The 16958-nt window shown below is 44.5% G+C and overlaps 1 protein-coding gene across 1 annotated transcript in view; it reads right to left on the bottom strand.

The window, feature by feature from the left end:
- The window catches only part of LOC8041342 (smoothelin), a 37539-nt gene extending 21146 nt beyond the window's left edge, over positions 1-16393 (bottom strand). The window contains exons 1-5 of the mRNA XM_029976481.4: positions 16275-16393; positions 13183-13258; positions 11130-11303; positions 9302-9487; positions 7267-7356 (exon numbers count right to left, since the gene is read on the bottom strand). Coding sequence (XP_029832341.1) covers positions 7267-7356; positions 9302-9487; positions 11130-11303; positions 13183-13258; positions 16275-16340 — 592 coding nt within the window. The 5' untranslated portion in view covers positions 16341-16393. The remainder of the gene's footprint in view (positions 1-7266; positions 7357-9301; positions 9488-11129; positions 11304-13182; positions 13259-16274) is intronic.
- Between the last annotated feature and the right edge of the window lie 565 nt (positions 16394-16958).

The following is a 16958-nucleotide window of genomic DNA, read 5'->3' as shown; positions in this document are numbered from 1 at the left end:
AGCAGCGGTATTTAGTTTTAAAATCTACTTTCTCCACACAAACTGGCGCGCTACATCAGCGCTTTCCAAGAGAGATAAAATGCGAAGAGCGTAAAAAAATATTAAGAAAATACGGAAACAAACTAGCGCTGCCCTGACGCGGGTAAATTGGTCATGATCCGAGTCGGCCACACCGCCACTTTGATTCACACCTCCCTAGACGTCAAACTCGTAGCCTTTACCGTGATCAGCTAAATCGGAGTGTGTTTATTTTCTTCACGTTAGTGCGCGTGAAGGGTCAAATCTCACAGTACATACAAATATTCGACCTGAGGGGGAGGGGGGGGGGGGGGGCGGCGGACCGCCCCGGGTGCGGCGTTTAGGGGGGTGCTGCGGCAAGCCACGGGGGGGGGGGGGGGGAGGGGGGGGAGTCGTCGAGGCGAGCTACCGCCCCGAGTGCCGCTGACCCTAGTGGACCCGCGTCAATAAATTTCCCCGTGAGGTTAAAAGAGGTAAGTTTAAATATAACTAGGGTTCGGAGTTTTCGGTTTAAACCGCTAAAAACCGATAAAAGTACGCCAAATTCATTTTCGGAAATTCGGTTTTAACCGAAAAAGGTCAGTTTGTAGGTTCGGCGTTTTCGGGATAAAAGTACGGTGGGGGAGGGGGGAGAGAGAGAGAGGGATGGCTTTGCAAGGTTCGACATTCTGTGAAGCCCTCTTCCAAGGTTCAACATGCAACAAAAGAGGTTTTGGTTTGGCCTTCGCGGGATATGACCCTCTCTCAAACTTCCCTGTGGTTGAAAACATAAATAGAACGGATTTTATTTTATTTCTGCCATTCCGCTGGTCATTGTACGGTCATTACCTCAGACGGTCACGTCGTCAGAATGGGAAGGAAAAAGAAGCGCGCTGAAGATTATGCCCGCCAATTCCGCGATTTTGAGGTGTGTCCAGACAGAAGTTGTAGCGAAGACGACTCTTTGAAAATATCACAGCTACAAGGATCCTCCGATCCGGTGTCCGATTGTGTTTCTTTCAAATTCACCGAAAAAAAACGGTAAACTTTTTTTGGGAATAAATATACACCGAAAAAAACCGAAAATCGAATTTTAAAATAAACACCGAAAAAAGTACGCCGAATTTTGAAAAAAAAAAATTAAAACCGAAAACGCGGAACCCTAAATATAACGAAGACAACCTTTGGTCTACCAGAGACAACCTTAAGTCTAATCATAACAAGCTCTCGTCTTATCGAGACTACGTTTGCTCAAGCTCTGGGTTGTTCATGATATGAAGCTTTATGTTTTCAATTTATTGTTTATTTATCATAAATTCGCACAAGCATTTGCTATGGATTCAGATCAGACTGCATGACAATGTTAGCGCAAGCAAGCGATCGTACATGATTTTTTCTTTTTCTGAGAATCAAAGAGGTGCCATCAAAACCTACTAATGTTGGGCAAAGTGCCCATTATGGGCACCAACCTAAGCGATGCAATTCGATGCCCACCAGCACACTTTTGAAGTGGGAAAAGGGGGGCCGACGTTGTGTTTCAGCTAACAGTGTCGCGCTCTAACATCCTCATAATTTCGTTTAGAGTAGTAGCGTAGTAAAGCTCGAAACCCACCGGCGAGGTTGGTGTACTCCTCCAGGCAGACGGTCTTGGGGCCGGCGCCTTGAGTCTTGGCGACAGTCGCGTAGGCGGCCAAGATGCGGCGCTTGCGCTCTTCGGCCTCCCGCTGCCGGGCGCGGATGCCCCTCTCCATGGCGTCCATCTCAGGCTCCTCGTCGCCCAGGGACATCTGGCGGGGCACCGCGCCCACCGGCGTGCCGGGAGGCGTGGTCGGCACTGGCCCCGCCCACACCATCCGCCGTTAGCGGCACTCCGCTTCGCCACACGCTTTCTCTCTCTCACTCACTCTCGCTAAACAGAAATGACTGTCCGCAACGTGCAAGTTCGGACGTGACAACCCAGAGGCGCGCTGGACACCAAGAGGGGAGGAACAGCGAACACAATCAAGAACGCAGAATGAACCGGCAAGAAGTGTACCTTGAGAGCACGTCATCGGTGACGACATTGACGCGAAAATATCCAGCATCTATAGGATGTCTCTGATAGATTTTTGCGCTGTAAAACGAGCCGGATAAATTGGCTCCTAAACATGAAGAAAGTTCTAACTTTCATTGAGTGTGCAATCGGATGATGCATTTTAACTGGTGAAATATCAAGGCGTCTAAAATCCCTTTCTGTAAAAGTGAGACCAACAAACTTGCCAGGGTCAGCGGCGGAGGTGTTTGACCGAGTTAGCGATGAGTGTAATTTTTTGGCGCAACTTTCCGATGAACGCCGCGAACAGACGAAGTACTTTTTTGTCTACTCACTGCGTCTATCAGCAGACGGCGACGCAAGTTACAGCCATCGCTAGCTGGGTTGTTTGCGAACACATCTGTCAAGTTTCTTGGTCTCGTTTTTTGTAGTAAAGGAGCTACTCCTTGAAATTTCATCATGTAAATTCCACCACCTAAATGCACACTCGATTAAAATTTGAGCTTTCAATCTACAGGCGTAAAGTTTTCCGACTCGTTTTATCGCGCTAAGATTCAAAGCAACACCCTGTATAAGTTTTTTTTTTTTTTTTTTAATGTGGTCAGCTTTTTTATGTGATTGGCAAGTTTGGTTTGAACTTTGATGAAACACAGATTGCCTCGTTCTCAACAAGAGCCAAACGGTACCTTAAGCGTCAAATGTAAACATTTGAGAGCGCTCTCCTCCGAATGTCCAGCGGCCTCGAGGAAACACGGCAGGGTGAGGCACGACGGAAGAGAAAGAGGAGCAGGGCGGAGAGCGCGCGGACAACCATGCGGGAACACTGCATGCGCGCCACGGGAACATGCCACGCTGGGAAGGGCTGGGGCTCTGCGAACGCTACAAGGACCGACGAGGATCTCCCGCCCACCCCATCGAACAATCGGAGCCTCACCTGCAAGTGCCCCTTTCCTACGACATTTCGAAGCACGTAGTGCCTAACTCTCATACCCAATTTGCTATTTTATTATTTTCTCACTCATTGGTACTCGTTTTTTTTTATCGTAAATATTTTGATATATTTTTGTGTGCGTTACCATAATCAATCGCAACTTAGTGCCGAACAGCCCTGTGTCATAATCTACGTTCGTAACTTTGGGATTGGTTTGCAGCGGTGCTTGTCGAGTGGCGCTTCGCATTCATAGACATCTTCGTGAAAACAAAATGTTGGAGACTTGCCCACAACATTAGCTGTGAATGACTACTTCAAACTATTAAATGTTGCTCACTTACATTCCGAATAATGATATGATGTCTGAAATTGGTGTCGTTTTTGTATAGTTTCTGTTTCTGTTGAAAGAAAATATTCAGTACTTTTTTGTGGGCATTGGAGGCATCCGGAGAATTTTCGTACCGGAAAACTACTTTTGTTTATTTTCTCAATTTTCGATTTGTTTGATACATTTTTTCTTAGTTAATTAAGACGCCATTATTTGTAGACTGTTTTGTTCGGTTTGGTGGGACTGCTTATACCTAATTACCTTGCTTTTAAGGCAACCTTTTTAAGAAATGCGGATGTTCTACACCGTATTTCGCCCACGGCACAACTACGGCACACTAGAGACGTTTAGGAGGCCGTCTTCTAGAGCTACGCTCTACTAGCGGGAGCTCATGCCGTCACTTCGAAGCATAGAGTGAGGACGTGCCCGCTAGGCCCGCTCTTCCTTGCGGTCTACTCAAACTCTCTAATATGCCCTATATACCTTTTCCCGTATTAGCCAAACACCAAGGAGCATGCTAAGAGTATGGTTACACGCTCTGCACGTTCTTGCGGCTGCAGCAGGAAGTTTTCTAAAGCTACCACCTAAAACAAATAACACTTTGCGCGTGAGTTCGTCAAAGCATATTGCTTCTAGTAATTTACTTCAAATTTTTTGTATATCTAAGGCGAGTGACGAGTGTGTCTAAGGCGATTTTGTATATCTAAGGCCCACGTTTCAGACTGTGTTAGTTCCAACATTCTTTTTGGTGCTTGGATGGTTTGGCAATAAAGTGGCCGCCATAGCCGATTGCGTCGCCGCTGAGCACGTGTTAACAACGAGCATTCCTAACGCTCCTGCTAAGTGCATTTTACGCTGTCAAGATTCTCGGTTGTGGCAGACAGCGCGAAAAACGGGCACAAATATGTCGTTCATTGAATCCACTTGGACGCCTAGGGCATTGTACAGATAGGCTGTTGTGATGACGTCACTGACACGTAGTGATGACGTCACGATTTTTTACACTGTGCGTTTTGCTCTGCGGATGTCCCTGTGGAACAATTTTCATCTATAAAAACGTATCGTTTACAACGGAGTTCAATGCACCAGCTCTAAAATGTCTTTGCCATATTGCGTTTTCTTTTCTTTTTTTGTTGGTCTTTACAGCTAAAACAAGGTGCCTAAATGTTCGGCGTAGACAATGTCACCATAGTTAGACGGGCTGTTGAAATTATTTTTTTTTATCTTTCACTTCGCTTACAAAACCCCTGCTCGAAAGAGTTGCTTAGTCTCAGTACTGTAAACACATTAGAAACACACATGACAAGGACGCATGACATTACTTTAGGAGAAATTAATGTCAATGGTACGGGAGTCCATTTATTGTGCATTATTCTGCAACATCAATTTTTTTTCTTCAAATTGGGGAAATTTTTGGACCTTTCGAAGATAAGGACTGGTTTAACATCTTGAATGGCCATGATTAGTTGGTTTAATTTGTTTTTTGTTCGTATATATTTCCGAGTATTTTTTATTCGCGATTACTATTTCTTTCAAACGCAAATTTAGTTTTTAAAGCTGCAGTTGAGATGGTCGGCAAGGTGAGCTATAATTGTTGATAAAGGACCCTACCGCTCACGTCTGCACAAATGTGCATTTGCATTTGAGTGTTCGAGTCACCCTATAAGTTTATAATCTGAGAGTTTTAAATGCATTAACTATATAAAAACGCTTACAATTCAAAGCGCGATGAAACGTGACCTTCATTCATTAAAGTGCGAAGAGCATCACAAAATACTCTCACGTCGGGAAAATCGAGTTCAATCGTGTTCTGCACGGCGATGTAGAACTTTTGTGAATCATACCCACGCTTTATGCTTTATTGCTTTATTGCGTTTGCTTTTTTTGTTGCTTTATTTCAAAATTCCACCAGCGGGCGTTTATTATGTCTTAATTTGATGTTGAAATTATTTGGAGTGTTACAATTAGGCCGTCGATTTTTCGGTTTTATTTATAAAAAGAAGCGGCAAATGATTTTTGGTGCTTAGTAATTTTTTTTATATTTGTGTATTTTTTTTATTTGTTTCAGACGGAAGCTAGAAATGGTAATTAGCCGTGGAAGAAATCTAAAAAAAAAAAGAAACTGTTTCAATCGAATGTTTCCACAAAAACAGTCCTAGATGTGACAAACATTTCTAGAATTTTGGTTTTCGTTTTTGTTTTGACAACAACAGCCCTAGATGTAGCAAATATTTTCATAAAGTCGGTTTTTAATAATTAAGCGATTTTGTATTTTTGACATTAACTGTTGTTTATCTGTGTTTTTTTACCCATTTTGTATTTTTTTTTACACCGGCGGAGGCTTTTAAGGTTTTTTGGTGGGTGTTTTTTTTTTTTTTTGTTAATACCAGAGGGTCTACGGCCCAGCTATAATTCTGGTTCACTTATCAAATTATTACATAATTTTGAACGCCGAAGAAATAATTTCATACTCTCAAATGTTGCACTCTTCTCGTGCATGAATTTCCAGTTACCTATGGGAAAAAGTATTGTAAACATTCAGTTTAGACTTTTTTTTTTGCGGTGTATTGTTTGGTAAGCGATATTGCACGAGGTACGGATATATAAAAACACCAACGCAACATATTCATGTAGTATGGGCAGAAACTGTAACATATTGCAAAACAGTCAAACCGAACTTTGAGGCCAACGATAGGAACATATATGGCTCATTACATCGTTTCGTGCATACTGTGCTCTATACTCTCAAAGCTACTGGCGCAAGAGCGCGGCTTTATCTATCGCTTTGCTTGGACGTGCGCATTCACACCAATAGCCTTGACAGCGATGTGCTATCGCGTTCAATATGGGCTGAAATAGTCCTTCGTGCTTCTTTGGTGTATGCTGCCAGTTTTTGGAAAGCTGTGGCTCGAACCGGAAACGGACTGCCAAGTTGAAGTCCCGCGCCTCCGACTATTTGACAATTTGAGAGAAAAATAAGAAATAGAGCTTGTGGGAACCGGAGACGCAGAAGAAAAAAAAAAATAGCCGGATTGGCTGTTTTAGCTCATGTTGATTGTGATAGTACACTGCGAAGGAAACGGAGAGTGGGCCAGCAGCTCTACCTTCATCGACGGGTACTCTACCTTTGAGAAATATACATGCAAGAATAATAAATAGACTTCATTGTAAGCACAGCCACGCAGAACTTGGCTTCTTGAGCGTCGTTCAGTCGAATGAGTCATTAATGGTGATATTCTGAACTGTCGGGAAGCCTAGGTCATCACTCGGCTGCACAATCCGCGCCCACTCCCGCGCGTGTGCGTATGTGCGCGTATGTGTGTGTCTATGTGTGTTTGGTGTTTGTTTGTTTGTTTGTGCGCGCTTATAGATGCTTAGGCGCTTTGGTACGGACGGAATGATCAGGTGCTTTCTTCACGACCGCTGATCGGTTGAGCCAGAAAGCGGCTCTGACTGCGCTGTCAACATAATGACGAGGCGTTCGTCGCAGAAGACCGCGTCGCTCTCGCTCGTTGCACAGCGGACACGTTACCTGGTCTCATGCCTCCTCGCCATCGGACGCTGTGATTTCGAAAGGCCAGAGGCTTGGCGATCGCGCCGTAGGAAAACGATATACTTAAACGACTTTGCCTTAACCTTTATATTATCGGTAGAGATTAAAACAATAACTAGATGGCGCAAGCTGCCGCCCAATTCAAGGGGTTTAGTTATATTCATTCATCCAGTGAAGCTGACTAATCTAAACCTTCCGCAGAACTACAGTGAAGCAGTATCGCGCGATCGCTAAAATGCAATTATGTAGTTCGTTGGTGACGCTCAAGCGTAAAAAGGGCTTCTAAGACAATGTCTTTCGTGTGCCCGCGAGGGGTGTATGTTGTTCGTTTGCACAATGTAACAAGGGCCCTAGGCCAACAGGCGCAGCGGCCGCGGGGTGGATCCCACGCTGTTGACCGAGACGGCGCGGATACGCAGACTGACCTTTGACGATCTTGGGCACTCCACCGGCGGCGCTGAAGGTCGAGCTACCCGTGATGGCGCCAGTGGGCTTGGGGGGCTCGTAACCAGACACTGTGCGGACGGAAAAAAACAAACATGAGTCAATACTTCAATAACTGGTTGGGTCTAAGTTTCGAAGTAGACAGCGGGTCCGCGTTGCAGAGTTGCATTCTTACGGCAGCAAGCACAGATTTCGTCGTGTCGCGTCACGATCGTCACGTTGCGAGCGTCACGTGCCACAGCGGGACTTGGCCAACTGCTAAAAGCGTTTGGGACAACAAATAACGAACATAAAAGACAGGAGCGAGGACGCCGAGACGCTTCCAGAAAACTGTCTGCTGACGACAACTTAAAGAAATGTATACAATAGGAGGAGTGACGCCATTAAAAGACACGGCGGCGTATCCCATGAAGTCCGAGACTGAACCTCAACGCTTGCTGAGCTAATCGTAAAACTCAATTTTGTGCGCGGCGGTTTGATTGATATACATACTTGTATAATCATAATACAGCAGAAATTTGTATTATTATCATTATTGTTACACCATACTTATCAACAGAAATAGTGAAAATATTGTTTCAACTTTGTCCTACCACGCCAAACATTTCGCTAATCGCGCTTTTCTTGCGTCACCAAGCGCATGCCATGACGTCGGTGGTTCGGAGAAACCTCGAGCTTTTCGCGGTCTTTCTTCTTTCCTTATACGAACGAGAACGCACGTTGCGTGTCTGCAAGTGCGCAGGTGAGATAGAGGAAACCACTTGAAGAAGAAAACGATCATTTGAGCATCACGGAATGCTTCCGGGGTCTGCAAAACTGTGAATTCGATACTCCCTCTCATAAGTCGTGCGCAAGTGCCAGAAAAAAAAAAAAAAAAAAAAATCAGTGTAGTTGCGCTTTTGCTCCAACGCTGTATAACGCTGCACGTAGCTTGTTAGCATGTATAGGCAGCAAATATATGCCTTATTTGCAAGATACTGTGGTAAGTAAAGGGAATAAAACATCGAAATATATTCTTAACAAAACACGGGAAAAAAATGCTTCATAGAGCAACCTTCTGACGTTCGTTTAGTCCTTTACGGAATGCATCCCTGGCGTTCAGTGGAAGAATACGCGCTAGTTTTCTCCTCCCCGCACTAGCAGTTGCGGGAGAACTTAGACGCGTTCCAGGCACTATACTCGTATAGTCGAAGCGTGATCAGATCACCAGTCAATGGCCTGATTTTTTTCCTGCAGGCCGCAGTAACAGAGTACTTACGAGTTTCGCACGAACGTAGAAGTATGTATCTTAGTCCTCTAAGTTATTTCATACACAACAAAAACCGACACAACTCGCACACTCACGGCGCGAGGTTGGACTGTCCGGCTTGAGGAAGGGAGGAAGACTTCCGAGTTATTAAGGAGGCCACAGGGGGACACAGACAGCATCAGACACGTCCTCAACTAACATGTTCTGTTCAAGCATGACGTGCTTTTTAAGGGAACCATTAAACTCCAGAAATTAATCCGTCTGTCCGTCCGACCGTCCGTGCATTTTCCCGCTATATTTAGCGGAGAAATTGACGTCACGACTTGACGTCATGTGACCTATACAACCATTCAGTTTCCCCGCTAAATTTAGCGGGGGAACTTGACGTCATGTGTCATTAACATCATCCGATTTCCACGCTAAATTTAGCGGGTATATTGACGTTGTATGACCTAGACACCGATTCATTTTTCCCGCTGAAATTTGCGGAGAAATTGATTTTTTTCGCTATATGTTTCACCTGTTAATTTTCATCCCCATTAGCGAAGGATTTGTTCCGCTAAATTCAGCAGGGAATGTATTTTTATGTTCGTGACTGCCTTTTTATGTTCTTCACTCCCGCAACGACTGTTTAATGTGCTCCAAACAAATTAAAACGGTCGCTCCTAAATATAAAAAAAAAAAAAAAACTCACCTTTTTGTATTTTTTATGTGTTTGAGTTTTTGAGAGGTACGCCATGGGAGGCGTAGCACGTGCACGCACTCACCGTCCGCCTTCTTGAAGGAGTCGAAGTCCACGGTCTTGACGGTTCCGGCGGGCCCGGACTTGGCGGCGGCGTCGTAGGCGGCCAGGATGCGCTTCTTGCGCAGGTCGGCCTCCATCTGCCGCTGCTTGATGGCGTCTTCCACCAGGTCCACCTTGCGCGACGAGTCGTCCTCCGAGCTCTCCATGCCTGGGGCAACGAGGGAAGCAAACTCTGGGGCAACGAGGGACACAGACTCATCTGACTTCGCAATGTGGCGAGCATGTTAGAACATGTCGTTACTGTAGACACAGCAAACGAACTTGTCGCCAACGTTGGCTTTTTGTGTGTTTGTCATTGTCACTTTTCGTGACTCTGAATCTTGAGGAAGCAAAGCAAATTGTTGTGTATATGTTTATACAGCCGGAAGTTAGTCTCCCTCAGTGAGCGCCTGGTGTCTCAGCTGTAGATGAGCAATTTAGCGAGTGCGGTACAACCGCTACCCTGGGGTCTTTAACGTGCACCACGCAGTAGTAATATACGACCACACGCCGCTACGGTGGTCATCCAGATCGAAACGGGCAGGGACGGGGATTGAATTGAGGAAGTGCGGGAATTGTGTATCTTATATGAAGTGCCCCGAAAGCATCGAAGGCTGGTGTTTGATTTCCAATTAGCTCTATTCGCGTGAGCCCACGCGTTCGTAGCCGTGTTGCACACAAGGTCTAGGACTAGACTACTATAAAACCTTCCATAAAAGGTATTCTGGCCACTATGTTACCATTACAAGCGTGTGGCATGTGAACACTGCATGCTAAAGTTGGGAAAGCGCGATATCTGAATTTTTATTTATCTTTATTTATCAAATTAAGGCTAGTTTTGACCGTCAAAGTTTTGCCCCCCCCCCCCCCCTCTGAACAATCTAATAATTAAACATAGCATCTTGGTTTCAAACAGCGCGACAAGACAAGAAAAAAGTAAAAGCGAGACAGACGACAGCGCTGTCGTTTGTCTCGTCTTTATTTTTCCTTGTCCTGTCGCGCTGTTTTAAAACAAGAGGCTCATCGACCAACTAGCCCAAACATAACACTTTGGGGATTAAACATCAGATGCACATCCATCTGATGAGTACAATTAACGCTATAGTGGCAACAGTTAGCATCCGCTTGCTCCACTGTTAGGTAATTCCTGGTTAGCTCAATTCGTAGAGCGCTCCGCCCGTCTTGAGGAGGTCTCAATATCAAACACCAAGAAGAAAGCGTTTTTTTGTTTGTTTTTCGGTGGCATGGTCGCCGACTTTAGGGCGCGGGTTGCCATCCACACCAAACGGAAGTTACTTAATTATGTAAACCTTCTTCACCTTGGAAACGACTGCACAGGCACTTTCCACTAGAATATACAGAGAACCTCATGTGCATGTCTCGATCATTTATTTCATAAGCCTAGAGACGCGCAGAATGTGTTGCGAATAAGCTGGGCGCATGCTGTGTGCGTGTATGAGGTCACGTGACTGTGACGTGACGTGACGTCATGGTGTTACGTGAAAAATGTCACGGTACGAAATCGTGTCACGTGACATCCCGATGTATCTTGACGTCATAATATCACGTGACGTCACGGAATTTGACGTCAATTAACCCCGTGACCTCATGATAGCACGTCATAACATGACGTCACGTGTTCATGTTTTTATTGCGTTGCATTTAAAAGGTGAAAACCCCGCTGTTGCGTGTTCATGCCTAATTACATAACCCCCTGTGTCCAACCTGAAAAAAATATATATATATGTATGTGAATCCTATTTATATTCGAGTTTCCGGAAGCAGAGTGCTGAGCGTGGAAGGGAGCGTACCGTCCCTGAGGATGTTGAGGTCCATGTGCTTGGGCCCTCCGGCGGGCGCCGACTTGGCCATCTTGTCGTACATGGCCAGCGTGCGCTGCTTGTGCTCGGCCGCTTCCTGCTGCCGCTGCTTGATCGAATTCTCGCGCTCCTGCTCGCGGTTCCGCACCAGGGCCTCGCGCTTCGCTGGAACCACACAAAAATACCAACGACTTTCAGACTTTTCTTTTTTATCACGTATTGACAAGTTGTGCGAATCCGACCGGATGATAAGCGTGCGAAGCTGCGAAAAAAAAAACAATATTTATTTCATCGTAGTATTTACTTTACATACAGTAACTTTGAACGTAATAATTGCGGATCCTGGTTTATTATGTTGGAGTTTCTTGCTCCTGATGGCTTTTTGGTCGTTCTTATCTACTAATGGAGCGATCCTATTGGCAGGGGGGAGATACTAAGGTGCTCACCTGCGTTATAATTAAGTTGTTGGTAACTCTAGATGTTTTCTCGTTTCTAACGAACAATTCGGGCAAACGACAAAGTCCAGAGTTAATTTGTCTATGTATACAGCAATGCAGCCAGCACTGGACTATGTACGAAACTGTTACGAAAGCCGCCGGGAGAATTGATCATTAGAAAACGTGTATTCCGACTTAACGTAACTCGGAAATCAACGAAAATACAAACGATTTCCCACCTCTACATGAGGTACATTAAGTGTACACTGACACATTTTTTGTGAGCGTCAGTGCGTAATTCAAATGCCATTTGTATAGGGGGCTAAACATCCGTTTTTTTCCGGTGGCTTCTTTGTTACGTTAAACCTGGAGTAAACTTTTGTTTTACTTTTGATTGTGAACTATGCGTATATAGGGAAAATATCACGCTCGGTGTTGCAGCGTAAGTTATGTAATTACTGCGTGAGCATTTCTAGATTAGGTATACTTTAATAAGGCTGATGCTGGAATGACTAAAGGTAAACTCGTAATCTGCAGAAATGTAGAAACCATGCAGACAATGTGATTTTATTTGAGTCGAGAGCTGCTCCGACCTGAACAGCGAACACCGGGGTCGAGGGTCGTTGACATCTTGCTCGGACAAGCTGGATTGTCTTGACTAGAACTATGAACAAATTGATTCAGTTTTAATGTACCGTCGTACCGTATTTAAAGTCTCGTAGAGAAAAAGACAAGTATACCTACTTTTTGTTTTCAGCATTATGCTTGTTGCTAAAAAATTCAGTGAAAGGACCATAAAACGCGGAAATGCGTGGGCTTCACCTTGAGAAAGCTACTGTATCGATTGTGGGCTCATGTAACGGAAACAGTTGACAATAAATATTCGGTAATGAAAAGGCTATCGATGCACTGTACAGCATCAGAAACCAGTTAAACAAGTCTAATAAGTATAGTACCACTAACGACACCGCAAAACAATGAAAGTGAAAGTAAACTACCCTGACCACACAACCAAAATTCAAAGACGAAAAAAAAAAAAAAAGAAAATCGGGATACACATTTTCATTAATTTGTTTTTTATGTGCGGTCCCTGACTTTCTTAGCTGGCTAAACATGCACGTCTCAAATATAAAAAAAACGTACTTTCTGAGTTAATTTTACTATCGTTTAATTTACAAACAAAACAACTTCAAATTCTACTCAATTTTATATAAAAAGAACATTGCAATATGTGTTAAACTAACGATGATTCCGCTAACGCAACAAAGAAGATTCGAAGGTTAAATAGCGAGTTTTTTCTGCATCAGTTTGGCATTATGGTGAAAAAAAAATATTTCCAGATAAAAAAAAAAAATAAGAAAGAACAGTATCATATTGTCCTTGTTTTTCAATCACGTGTTTGGTGCAGGAATTAACTTCCGCTTGTTTAAACTTCACTTTAAGGTCGGCATTGTAAATTAGGAATCTCCGCAGTTTTGCCTGTCTTTCTCTTTTTTTATTTTCATTTGATTGTTCCGGCCCTAAATGCGCCACCCGTGCTCTGCCGGGGAGAAGGCGGAGTGGATGGAAGAGAGCGCAGGTGAGTCGGACTCTATTCCGGTGCTCACCTCGGTTGACGGCCTTCACTTCCTGCAGCCTGGAGCGGACCACCTTCCTCTCTTCAAAGTCCTCCGTCGCATCCAGCTGGGGGCGAAATAGAAATCCCGAAGGTCTCATCCCGGAGCCATTATGCGCGCGACAAGGTGCCACCAGCTGCAGGACGACATATCTTCTTTTATATACACCGGGTGTTTCAGCGAAGACTGACAAAAAATCCTACAATTAGTCTATTGGACGTGAAAGAATAATTTTCCCGGGACTACATTACTCGGGGTGGTGGACGTCAGAAAATGTGCTATAATTACTAATTAAATCTCTAATTCATTAAAGATTACCGATTAACTTTCTTTAATTAGTGAAAATAGACATGGTTCCAATTAGAAACTTGCTGAGCGCCATCGAAAACCCCTAAATCAGTCATTTTCAGAAGGACTTTGAGCAAGTGGGAAGCGTAGTAGTGTGCTAAAGTCACCACTCGTGCAGCAGGTACGAGACTGGAACTAGATAACAGACGGAAAACTTGCGCGGGCGCCTTATCGCAACCGCTAGCTTTGTACGTGCTCCTCGAGTGGAAACTTTAACGCGCTACTACACTTCCTGCGTGCTCAAAGTATTTCCGCAAATTACTGATTTAGTGATTTTCAATGACGCTCAGCAAGTTTCTGATTGGAACCATATGTATGTTTTTACAAATCAAAAATTTTAATTAGTAATTTTAATTAAATAGCGACCTAATTAGTAAGTACCGCGCATTTTCTAATATCCGCCACTACGAGTAATGCGGTCCCGAGAAAGTTACCTTCTACCTCAATTACACTAAATGTAGGAATTTCTGTCAGTCTTCGCTGAAACGCCCAATATATATATATACACTCCGTTTCACGCTAAGTCCGATCGCAGCCGACGCTACACGATCTGATGGAGCCAGTCAAGAAGCGCCAAAAGTGCAGCGTCACGGCGCTCGACGTCTTATTGCGTTTGCTATCAGCGGCTAGACCAATCACGCACATTGAAGGCGCCGCCTTTGATCTCTATTGTAGTAGGCTGGATCGCGGACCGTGGCCTCGGCAGCTGGGGCCGAGTGTCGCCACCGTTTCCCCCGTTTCTAAGCTGTTGTCGGCACTGAAACTTTTTGACTGCTTTTCGGGAAGCCTTTCAAATACCATGTGTACAAAAATTAAAACTGACAGCCCTCTCAGTTTTTAAAAGTAATTTTCTTTTGTTCGAGAGTGACTCTGCTGGGCGAAGGATGTAGTTCAGCTCAATGAGGCAAGAGTTACCTAGAGTTACCGCGGAGTCGGTACTGGTGTCGTTGAGTTGGGTTTAGCAGACAAGCTCGAGGCCTTTGCTACGCGGAATTCTCTTACTCCCGAAAAGCCGCTGTCGAAATAAAACTTCTTTGTCATTCATCAACTTCTGGGCTTCCTTGAGGGTGGTCTTATTGAAGGCAAGTTCTTTTGCTTACTTCACTACGAGAGCAAGCTTGCCACCTCAGCTGTAGGTGCTCCGGTACGTATGATTCTTTTAATAGGCGTTCGAACGTTTGACAAATACCGATCCGATCTCCAAACACCCGACATAAGGATCGCAGCGCACCATAAAATACTCGCCCCCCAGCACGGCGAGCATGATTCAATATTCTTCCTTCTGTGCGTTTTCTCATAGACTTGCGTGTATTGCCTGAAGCAATGGCCGCCGGTGGCGACACCGACAGGCTCCCCATCCGCGATCCAGCCTACTACAATAAGAGATCAGCGAGATCAGTGATTTTCGCACTTGGGGATTCAACACTTGGTCTTCTTGGATGGACGCTAACGGCTGTACCCTCTATAACGGGCGGTAACTTTCGCCACCTAGCCTAGTTCTTATTGACTAACGCCACTTTCTTGTGTAGCGATACTACGACCAAAAACGAAGCCATATGGTATTTGATACGACGCTTGGCACTCACCACACACTGCATCGTTTCTTAATCGCTCTTAGTGAAACCAACAGACGACATACAGGGTGCCCCCCCCCTCCCTTTTTACCTCTTAAAAAAAAAAGAAGAAAAGTTACGGTGTATTTTTTTACCGAAACAAAAATAAACTGCGCGTTGCCGAACGCTCATTCTCAGCCCAAACGCAGCGCCAGTGATCGGAACCAGATACCAAAGATTCAGAACTAACAGTTATCTCGTTCAAAATTTATAAGCGATTTTCGGAAAATTTTTGCAGCAAAACGGGGCGGCCATTTTCGCCCGTTTTCGGTAAGTGGCGCCTTCAGTTTGTGTATTCGAAAGTTCTGGCGGCCCCATTTTTCCATATTTCATGTTTTAGTAAATCACTCGTAACTTTTCTGTTAACGGGGTGACGGTTGACTCTGGAACTTTGGCGCCTGATTCAGATCACTAGCGCTGCATTCGGGCGAAGAATGAGCGTTCGGCGGTACGTAGTTTATTTTTGCGGCAAAAAAAAAACAAAATGCATTTTTGCGGTAAAAAAAACAAAAAAGAAACACTGCAAATGTGTTCTGGAAAGGCACCCTGTTGAACCCATGTGAGTCCCGCGAGGGAAGGATACCATAAAGTTCCTGGCCTAAAATCCGCACCTATTAATAAAGGCCACGCTCTTCGATTTTTGCTGGAAGACGCTGGAGCCTGCGGTCTTCGTGCTTCTTGAAAAGACACCCACTTAATCGAGAGGGGCACGAATAACATTTGGGCATAAAACAACGAGCTGCGCTGGGGTTCCAAGCGCGTGAACATCACGCTCTGTAGGACTGTAACGTTACGGTGTTTTTGTTTTGTGTGAATCCAAATGTTAACCGAGCCTTTTCATTTCTCTGTTGCCTTCCGGAAACCACCATGACTGGCTTCTTCGTACATTAAGAAGAAGCACATTAGAGCATTTTTTTGTAAACAGGTGTGAGAAATATGTATGCTTAGAATTACGTGTGCGTAATTTAAGAACGAGCTGAAATCGGTAACACAGATAATTATTCTTTATGAATAAAAAAGTTAAGGTAAAACACTAGAGCAAGTCATGTTGACACAAAGTGACATAAAATCTCTTGATTCGAATATTATGTCGCTTCATTTTCGGTTCTTTCCGCTACTCACAATTTCCATGAGCTTGAACTCATCTTCCAAGCTGTCCAGGTTCACCCCGCGTACCACCCGTGCCATTGCGCTGCCTGCGACAAAAAACAAAAATGCGAACTTGAGAAAACACGTAGATCTAGACATGTCCGTGCATATATTTTTTAAACATTTAGTTGAGTTTTTTTAACTTGTAAACTACTAAGCTCATGCTGACGGCGAGCGTTCGCAACACTTGATCATGTCTTCCCCTGTTACACACACGCTCAAGATTTTTTTTTTCTTTTAGAAGTTAAATGAGAGTTTTTTTCTGTGTGCTGCGAACACCCTCAAATATGGCGTATGCGAATTCGCCTACGTGTTGTTACTTTTCCCTTTGCAAGACTGTCGTCCCAGGAACCAAGTAATCACAGGGCCATAAAAATATTTAAGAACACCTTCGTATAGCGTTGAACACTTTGCAGTGACGACCGACGTAAGCACAGGGATCAGGGGCATTACCCTTTCTCCAACACCCTACACGGTTTATTTCCTAAACCCCAGAAAATAATTTGGATTGCACCGTTTCCGTGTCAAAAATGATTGACACCCTTTTTGCTATTGACCCCGCGTGATCTGCGAAACGGAATGCCGCTTGCATCAATTGTCGCTGACTAAGTCCGTTAAAGAAAGTTCAGTGATTGGTGCGTCGCCATACCAGGTGTT

The sequence above is a fragment of the Ixodes scapularis genome, unplaced genomic scaffold, assembly GCF_016920785.2.
Source record: "Ixodes scapularis isolate PalLabHiFi unplaced genomic scaffold, ASM1692078v2 PGA_scaffold1__304_contigs__length_218370807, whole genome shotgun sequence".
Taxonomy (NCBI): Eukaryota; Metazoa; Arthropoda; class Arachnida; order Ixodida; family Ixodidae; genus Ixodes; species Ixodes scapularis.
Note: the sequence above shows the minus strand (reverse complement) of the source record. Positions and strands in the feature narration are given on the sequence as shown.